The following is a 10,187-nucleotide window of genomic DNA, read 5'->3' on the forward strand; positions in this document are numbered from 1 at the left end:
AGCACAGCGGGCTATGAAGGTGTGATCACAGCTTTGGGTGATCAGCTTCAACCCTTTTGTTGTCTATTGTTCAGGTGAGGAAGCTGGGACATTCCCCACCCCCAACCCCTGCCGACTACTGTACCAGGAAAGCCTTCGTCATCGCCTCTCCTCATAGTACAGGTGAAGCTCCTCGAGTCTTGGCTCCTCCTGTTCCAAGTGTCTCTTAGGTCCTGACCTTCATTTTCTTTTGAGATACAGTCTCACATAGCCCAGGCTGGTTCAGATTGTGAAATGGCCATACATTTCTGATCTTTTTGTCTCCAGTCCTGAGTGATAAGCTTGAAGGTGTGCACCACCACACCTACAACTAAGCTACATCACCAGTCCGGTTATTGTCTTCCAGAAGAAAAGAATTGAGTCAAGAAACATAGATAATTGTGTATTGTGCGGGTTGGTTTGTTTGCTATCTATCTATCTGTCTGTCTGTCTGTCTGTCTGTCTGTCTGTCTATCTATCTATCTATCTATCCCTGGTTGTTCTGGAACTGAATATGTAGACCGGGCTGGCCTCAAACCTTACAGAGATCCACTTGCCTCTGCCTCCCAAGTGCTAGGATAAAGGCATGAAAAGACATAGATAGTTGGACAGTTTATTTAGCAAAGCTCAACAAAGCAAATACTCTTAAGACTGGATTACACCAAAGTGAGGAACACCCATTGGAGCTCTGCTGTGGAGAATGAATGTGTGTGCATGTGTGCACATGTGTGTATATATAATGAATATATATGGATGGATTATATATAGCACTAGTTTAGATTTATTTCTATATGAGTATTTTTCCTGTGTGTATATATGTGCACCCTGTACATATCTCATTCCCTCAGAGGACCGGAAAAGGGATTGGATCCCCTAAGACTAGAGCTAGAGACAGTTGTGAGCCACTATGTAGATTCTGGGAACCAAACTTGGATCCTCAGGTAGAGTAACCAGTGCTTTTAACAACTGAGCCAACTCTCTAATGCCTCAGTTAGGAATTATAAAAGTATTTTTTGTTTGCATTTGTTTTGTTGGGACAGGGGTCCCACTGTATAGCCTTGGATGGGCTAGAACTTGCTGTGTATCCCAAGCTAGCCTTAAACTTACTGAGATCTGCCTACCTTTGCAGAGTGTGGGATTAATGTCATGTGCTACCACACCTGGGTCATAAAAGTTTTTTTAATGTAAAATGTATTTGTGTGTGTGCACATGCTGTGTGTGCATGTGAACATGCTATGTGTATATGTATACAAGCTTGTGTGTATGAGCAGGGTAAAGGACAACTTGTGGGAGGCAATTCTCTACTTCTCCCATATGGCTCAAACTTAGGTCATCAAGCTTGGCAGGAAGTACCCTTAACCACTGAGCACTCAGACTAGCCCTCTTAAATAAGTATTTTATATTTATGGAATAGGTGGCATATTCATTGGATAAGGTAACCCTTTTCTTTCTAAAATTATGATGAATCAGACCCCCCCTAAATATATGTTTCATGATCCTCTAGAAAAGTGTATGTATGAAAGGGATATGAGGTCAAAACCGCAAAAGAAGTGATGTCTTTATGGCACAGATCTTGTGAGGATGCTGGCCCTTCATTCATGTAGGTGGGGAAACACCCTGGTGCCTCAATTTCTGACACAGCAGCAACATTCTATCTGCAACTTCAAGGGTGTTTAACTAGAAGTGCTCTGGCCAGCCCAAGAGAAGCCTACTGAGATGGGCTCCTGTTTTCTCTTGTCTGTTTATCTTCCTGGCTTTACTCCTACTACCACTGCCTGTTCCCAGCTGTGGTCCTGTTCCAGGGAGTGAGTGTCAAAACCTCCTTCCTGCCTCCTGCTCTTTAAGTGGCTGCTCTTGCTGGGTCCCCTGTACTCAACCTAGAATCTAGTCAGATCATGTTACTAGGCAACTACTGATCTCATCCCAATGCAAAGACAAAGTGGTGGCCCCCAGCTTGGCTCCCCATCACTTTCTGGAATCTTCTATTAGTCACCTGCCCCTTGGCGTGTCTTAGTTTGCTTTCTGTTGCTGTGCTTCGTCATGTGTTTTAAAGAGAGCGACAGGAGAAGGAATGGTTTGTTTAGCTTTCGTCTCCCAATCACAGTCCGCCACGAAGGAAGTCAGGAACTCAGAGCAAGAACCTAGAAGCTATAACAGAAACAGAGGCAATGGAGGAACGGTGCTTACTGGCTTGTTCCTCATGATTTGCTCAGCTTCTGTTTTCCTCTTGTCTTTTTGAGACAGGATTTTTCTATGTAAAGCTTGGATGTCCTGGAACTTCCTTTGTAGACGAGGCTAGCCTTGTACTAATAGAGATCCACCTGCCTCTACCTTCCCAGTGCTAGGTCTAAAGGTATGTGCCACCACACCCAGCTCCAGCTTGTTTGTTTAGTCTCTGGACCACCTGCGCAGATATAGCACCAATCCCTCTGGGTTAGACCCTCCTATATTAACCATTAATCAAGAAAATGCCCTACTATTTTGTCTATAAGCAATCTTCCGATGAAGGAGGCATTTTCTCAATTGAGGGTTCTCTTCCTGGATAATTTAAACTTGGGTCAATGTGACAAAAATTAACCAGCTCAGGGCTATAGGTTCATTGGCCTTGTTCTTCAAATGGCCTGGTACACCCCTGCCTCAGGGCCCATGTAACGTGTTCCCTCTGCTTGGAATAGTCTTTCTGCAATAGTTACAGGGATTATGCCCTCAGCTTCCTAAAGTTTGTTTTGGTTTTTTGTTTGTTTGTTTGTTTGTTTGTTTAATTTTGTTTTTGATTTGGAACAGGATTTCAAGTAGCTCAGGCTGATTCATAATCCTTGTAGAGAAGGATGGCATTGAACTCCTTGATCCTCCTGCCTCTCTAACTCCCAAGTACAGGGATTATAAAAATGAGCCACCATGCTCAGCTTCTTGAAATCTTTTTTCAAATGTCACCATCTCAGTGAAGCTTTGACACTTGGGGCTAAGGGTGTACCTTAGTGACAATGACACTGGAGTTTAGCAAGCTCCTGGCAGGTCCCCTTCCAAACTGAAAACAAATGTCCACCATACAACTTGCTTTCTATTCTCACTCTGAAACACTGACACATCTTGGTTGGTTCTTTATGGTTTGGTGGTGGTGGTGGTGGTGTGTGTGCGCATGCATGTGGTGTGTTTGATGGGGGCTGGAACAATCTCATGTAACCCAGGTTGGCTTCAAGCTCCCTATGTAAGATAGGATGGCCTTAATTTCCTAATCTTCCTGCTTCTACTTCCCAAATCCTGGGATTACAGAACTCTACCACCATTCTGGGTTTATGAGGTGCTGGGGACTGAACCTGTGCCAATGGAGTTGCATATCCAGCCTCTGTTTTGTTTTGACTTGTGTGTGTGTGTGTGTGTGTGTGTGTGTAGTATATGTACTTGAATGTGGAGGTATGTATACCGATGCTTATACACAAAGCCCAAAGGATATCAGGTTCTATACCTTATTCCTTTGAGATAGGGTTTCTCAGTGAACAATGAACGTGGAGCTGGACTAGCTGGTAGTTCTTACCAATCTTCCCGTCTCTCCCCTGCTGCAGTACTGCAGATGTAGGCATGTGTGTGGCTGGTGCCTACCTTTTCACAGGATGCTGGGGTTCAAATCAGGCTCACATTCTTGTTCAGTAAGTGCTCTTACCCTCCTCAGCCATCTTTTGTTTTTCTGAATACTTAGTTTTCTAATCTTTTCTTTTGAATTTATTTATTCTTTGACAATTTCTTACATGCGTACAATGTATCTTTATTACAAGACCCCCCCCCCCACTTTTTTCCTCCCATTGGAGTGACATCTCTGACAAGCCTCCTTCCTTCTTTCCCTTCCTCTCCACTCCACTTTCTTCTTTTCTTCTTCTTCTTCTTTTTAAAGATGTATTTATTTTATGTATGGGAGTGTATGACCATTCTCTTTAGTTGGATCCTATCACAGATGGTTGTGAGCCACCATGTGGTTGCTGGGAATTGAACTTAGGACATCTGGAAGAGCAGTCAGTGCCCTTAACCACTGAGCCATCTCTCCAGTGCCCTTTTCTTCTTCTTTTTTCTTTTCTTTTTATTTTTTTTTTTTAGACAGTTTTTCTATATAGCCCTGGCGCTTTGGATCTTGCTCTATAGACTAGACCAGGTTGGCCTAAAACTCAGAGGTCAGTCTGCCTCTGCCTCTGGAGTGCTGGGATTAAAAGTGTGCACAGATGTGACCAGTTTTGTTTTGTTTTTTGTAACCCCATAACTCCCAATCAGTGCTGCCTGCTATAATGCTGACTGATATCATTGGTTTGATCTTGTACAGGTCTTGTGTGTGTTCATGAATGCCATAGCCCTGTCTTCTTTCCCCGGCTCTTTCATTTTTTCTTTGTCCCTTTGAGAGACTCCCTGAGCCTTTAGTGATGTTGGTGGTGGACTTCTGTTTCTTTTCTCCATCACTTACTGCTGCTTGTCTTTGTCGTCTTCTCCTCCTTGGAAAGTTTGCCCCAAGGTGTGCAGAGCTCAGTTTCATTTGCTCACTGACAAACTTGAGGAGCCCAGAACATTGCCTGGCTCCTAGTAGTTGCAAAGTGAGGATGTGTCAAGTGAGTTTAAAGATTCAGAGATGTGGTAATAATAACTTTTAATAAGAACTAGGACTTTCCGCTCGGCCGTTCTCCTGTACAGGAGGCAGCCATGGCGCCCAGCCGGAATGGCATGATCCTGAAGCCCCACTTCCACAAGGATTGGCAACGGCGAGTGGACACTTGGTTCAACCAGCCGGCACGCAAGATCTGCAGACGCAAGGCCCGGCAGGCGAAAGCGCGCCGCATTGCCCCTCGTCCCGCGTCCGGTCCCATCAGGCCCATCGTGAGGTGCCCTACAGTTAGATACCACACCAAGGTCCGTGCTGGCAGGGGCTTCAGCCTGGAGGAACTCAGGGTGGCAGGTATCCACAAGAAAGTGGCTCGCACCATCGGCATCTCTGTGGACCCTAGGAGACGAAACAAATCCACGGAATCACTGCAGGCCAACGTGCAGCGCCTGAAGGAGTACCGCTCCAAGCTCATACTCTTCCCCAGGAAGCCTTCTGCTCCAAAGAAGGGAGACAGTTCTGCTGAAGAACTTAAACTGGCCACCCAGCTAACAGGACCTGTGATGCCCATCCGGAATGTGTATAAAAAGGAAAAGGCTAGAGTCATCACAGAAGAAGAGAAGAACTTTAAAGCTTTTGCCAGTCTTCGCATGGCCCGTGCCAATGCCCGGCTCTTTGACATCCGAGCAAAAAGGGCAAAGGAAGCTGCAGAGCAAGATGTTGAAAAGAAAAAGTAATGCGCGGTTGGAGAGTTTTAATAAATTTTCCATAAAGCAAGAAAAAAAAAAAAAAAAAAAAAAAAAAAAGAACTAGGTGGCTTCAGGCAGCCACTAACCTGGTGACATCTGATTTGAATCTTGTATTCCTGTAAAAGTCGAGATAGGTATAAGGAGAAAGATGTGCCCTGACAGAGGTGTGGTTCTGAGAGCTTTCCCCTCGGTCTTGTAAGAGTGAGGCAGACATCTCTACCAGGAATACTTATTTAGAATGGGTATTAGTCGGGTAGTTTGAGGCCATATTGAACCAAGTCTGGCATGCAGGACAAAGCTTTCTCCCACAACCGGGACCACCTACATAATTTGTAGAATGAAAATGAGGGGGTTGGGGATTGGGGAGATGATAACTCAGTCAAATGTTGCCATACAAGCTTGGGGACCTGAGTTCAGATTCCTACTACTCACATACAAAGCCTAATTAATTGGTATGTGGTAGCATTATCTGTAACCTAGCACCAGGATGTGCTGACAGGCAGGTCCCTAGAACCTGTTGGCCACCCAGCCGAGCTGATTTGAACTCCAGTTCCAGTGAAAGACCTTGTCCTTCAAGCCAGGTGTGGAAGGCGCTTACCTTTAGTTCCAGCACTGGGAGGTAGAAGCAAGAGGATCTCTGTGAATTCAGGTCATCCTGCTCTCCACAATGAGTTCTAGGACAGCTAGGGCTACACAGAGATCTTTCAAAAAGAAAACCAGAAACACGCAAACAAAAAACAAGGGGCTAGATAGAGTGCTCAGAACTTAAGAGCACTAACTGTTTTTGCAGAGGACTTGAATTCAGCCCCCAGCAGCTGAATCTAGATGTATAAACCATCTATAGTGTGAGACTCATAGCAGCAGTTCCAGGAGCTCTAACACCTTCTGCTCTCAGAGGGCACCAGGCATACAGGGAGTGGTGTACCCACATGTACATACAGACATGTGGGTAAAACATTCATACTCAATTCTCAAAAAGAAAGAGAGAACGGAACAAAAAGACAAGGTGGTTGGTTGGTCTGGACATAGCCGTCAACAGGCAAATTGTGAATTTGAGGCCAGCCTTTGGTCTATATAGTGAGTTCCAGGACATCCTGGGCTGCATAGTTATATTATGTCTCAAAAACAAAAACAAACAGACAAAATGAAGTTGGAAAACTGGTGAGATGGTTTAGTGGATAAGGCTCTTGCCTCCAGGGCTGAAGACTCAAGTTCCCACTCCAGTGGAAGGGACAGACAGCCAACTCCCACAAGTTGTCCTCTGACCTCCACATGTGCTCTGTGGGATATGCACCTACACATGGACACACAAATCAATAAATGTAAACAACAACAAAGACCAAGATGGAGAGAGACTAAGAAAAGATACTGAAGTTCTGTTGTGTAGTCTCTGGCATGTTTTTAAGTATATCCAGATGCACATGAGCACAAACATACACATTCATACAGATACTACACACACACACACACACACACACACACACACACACACACACACACTAACATAGGAGCTCCCTCTTAGCCAAAAAAAAAAAAAAATGTTTCATAAGAATGACACCTTTACATTAAATCAAGCCCAAAGATCTTTCTAGAACGGGGCTGCATGTGACCACATAGGTAAATGGCCCACAAAGTGAACCCTACCTTAAGCCTACTGGGGAGTTGAGTGTTCTAGCCAAGTACAAATGTCACAGGAATTAGACTTGATATTCTGCTGTGTTCAAAGGCTGGATAGGAGTCCGGGTGAGCCGTCTGGTTTGACAGCTTGTGAGAGGAGGAGAAGTGACCAAGAAGAAGATCAGGATTTGAGTGGCGTCTTGGTGAGGCAGAATCATCTAGGGTCAGGAGGAGCGCCCTAGATGTGTCTGCCTTTACCCTACAAGTTTCCTCTCTCCTCCCTACTCTTCAGACTTTGGTCCTAGAAATGAAGTCTAGCACAGGATCGGCAATGTGGCTCCCTTTGGCCACCAGAGGGCAGATCATTCTCATGTTTAAATTTGGGGTGGGGGCGTGGTATGGCCTCCACCCCTTTCCCAACCACTCTACAGCACTGCTTTCCCCAGCTTCTTTCTTGGAGGTGGTGCTTGTGTGGCGTCTGTGGAGGGCATGGGGAGGCTTCCTGGAGTCCTGTGGATTGACTAGTTCTGTTGCCTTACAAAATGCTTCCTTCCTCCCTGTGCCTGCACAGTTCTCACTGGGGGCAATTCTTGGGTGCCACTCAGCAGTTCAGTCAGTCCTTTCCCTGTGACCCCAGGAGCTTTCTCTGCTTCTTTACATTCATGGGCCCAGGCTCTGTCCCTCCTGCTGAGCCTAGGGTCAGGGTCAGGGGTGTAGTTCCAGCTTCCTGGGAACCTTGTGCAGGGAGAGCTTGAAGCAGAGTCAGCCTGACCAATCGAAATCACCTCTGCTTGGTCATCTACAAAGTCCAGGCTTGAAAACTGTAATCAAGATACAGATAAAAATGACATGCACAAGTCTCCTAATGCTTTAAGCAAGTCTGTGGTTTTATGTTGGGCATTGAATGGACAAATCTGGTAGATTCCAGAGGAAAGGAAAGAGGAGTCAGGTTCTACATAGACTTCCTGTTAAAAGCTGGGAGCTCTCTAAAGCTGAAAAAGACTTCAGAGTTGTTGAATTTGGCCAACCCACTCACTCATCAATAGAGAAACTGAGGCCCAAGAAAGGAAAGAGACATTGTCAAGGGGTTTGGCCCGCTCGCTGTGCTATTCTGAGGTTTTGTTATCCTCCTACCCTCATACTATGTAGAACAGGCTGACCTTGAACCCACAGCCTCGGCCTCCCAAGTACTGGGATTTAAAAATGTGTTTTAAACTTTGGTTTTAGTTTTTAAATTTTTATTTTTGTTTTTAGTTTTTCCTGCTTGTTTGCATACACACTGCTGTACATGTAAGAGTTTTTCCTGATTGTTCGCATGCACATGCAGTGCCTATGGAGGCCAGAAGAGCACTGTGAGCCACCTTGTCACCAAACCCACGTCCTTTGAAAGAGCAGCAAGCTTGTAACTGCTTAGCTACCTAGCCAGCCGCTTGTCTTGTGTTCTTGCTTCGTTTTAGAGATGGGTATTTACCATGTAGCCCTGCCTGTCCTGGAACTCACTGTATAGACCTTGAACCACCTATTCTTCTGCCTCTGCTTCGCTAATGCTAGGATTACAGGGACAGACCACCATACACAGCCTGAGGAGTCCTTTAATTTCATTGTCTGTATTTTATTTTTGGTGCTAGAGATTGATTCTAGGGCCTCCTGGTATTAAAGCTCTCCCTCCCCTACAACCCTAGGAGTCCTTATTTCCAGTGAGTGCCTATCCTCTTGCCATGCGTTTCTTTGTCTTAGAAGGGAGATTTGAAATGAAAATTAAAATCAAATGGTTTCTTCAGACTTATATGTTGTAGAATATTTTAAAAGGTAATTTAAGGCTAGGCATGGTCTATACAATGGTCTATACACCTGTAATCAAAGTGCTTAGGAAATGGAGATGGGGGATCAGGAGTTCAACCACCTTTGGTTACATGTCATGGCCAGCCTGGGCTACTTAATACCGTTTCCCAAAAAATGAGAACAAAACAGCAACAGAACCTTGGCTGGGCGTGACGGTGCAGACCTTTAAACCCAGGACTCAGGAAGCAGAAGCAGCTGTGGGAGTTGTTGGCCAGTCTGGTTTACAGAGTGAAACTTTCTCACAGAATCAAAACCAACAGCAAAAAGGAAATGTTATATGTCATTGAAAGAAATATTTCTTTGTATGTGTTTGTGCTTTTATGGGTTTATGTGTACCACTTGCATGTGGGTGCTGGTAGAGGCCAGAGGGTATCAGTTCCTCTGGAAATGGAGTTACAGGGGGTAGTGAGTGAATCCCTGATGTGAATGCTGGGACCTGACCAGGTTCTCTGGAACGTCAGTAAATGAATGCTCTTAATCAATAAGCCATCATTCCAGACCTAATATTTATTTAACTTTTGTGTATATGAGTGTTTAACCTGTATGTAGGTCTGTGCAATCTAATGGAAGCCCAAAGAAGGTGTCATATCATCTGTAGTTAGACAGTTGTTAACCACCATATGGGTGCTGGGTACTAAACCTTGGTCTTCTGGAAGAGCAACCAGTCCTTCCTCTTGACTTCTGAACCATCTTTCCAACTCATAAAAATCTATTTTAATTACATTTTTATTTATCATATAAGTTAGCATTCTCATGGAACAACGTTTTAGACTTGGTTCTCTCGTTTCATTATGTGGGGTCCCCAAGGATCAAAATGAGTTATTTTGCTGGTCTTTGTTATGTGATTCCCACGCTCCCAAGATCACGCAAGCATTTTTCTCACTGAGCTGTATCCTAAAGGTGTGTACCTACCTACCTACCCACTGTTAAGTTTCAAAGACGCTGACCTGGTGCCTGTCTGACCTGGTGCCTGGCCCAGGCCTTGCAGAGGAATGAGGGGACTCACTCAATATAAGGCTGTCGGGTGGATATCTAGAAGCCAGGATAATCGGAAGATGGGCAATAGGGTGACAGTTGACTCACATATTGATAGAATGGTTGGGTGATAAGGTGGGTTTTATGAGCTAACAGACAAACATATGGATGGGAATTGGCGTTAGGCTCAAAGGACACCACTTGTAGGAACAGCTAATAGCTGTATTTTCTAAGTCAAACAACAGGTACAGGTGATCCACGCCTGTTCAAGGTTTGAAAATTAACGAAAACTGACGGAAAGAAACGAAGAGATATACTCTTAACCTCGGCAGCTCTCGGGTGTTGCCGGAAATGGCTGACTACCGCTCTCGGTTTAGCTATGGAACGGGGGCGTGGCCGGTTTAGCA

At 44.9% G+C, this 10,187-nt stretch overlaps 1 protein-coding gene across 1 annotated transcript; it reads left to right on the forward strand.

Annotated features, from left to right (window-relative positions):
* Window positions 1–4,673: 4,673 nt before the first annotated feature.
* On the forward strand, window positions 4,674–5,334 carry LOC308416518 (large ribosomal subunit protein eL13-like; the record flags this gene model as incomplete). Its single annotated transcript, XM_080911537.1, has 1 exon — window positions 4,674–5,334. The coding sequence occupies exon 1, from the start codon at window positions 4,699–4,701 to the stop codon at window positions 5,332–5,334; it is 636 nt and encodes a 211-aa protein (XP_080767663.1). The 5' UTR covers window positions 4,674–4,698.
* Between the last annotated feature and the right edge of the window lie 4,853 nt (window positions 5,335–10,187).

The sequence above is a fragment of the Micromys minutus genome, assembly GCF_963924665.1.
Source record: "Micromys minutus genome assembly, chromosome: 2".
NCBI classification, from domain to species: Eukaryota; Metazoa; Chordata; class Mammalia; order Rodentia; family Muridae; genus Micromys; species Micromys minutus.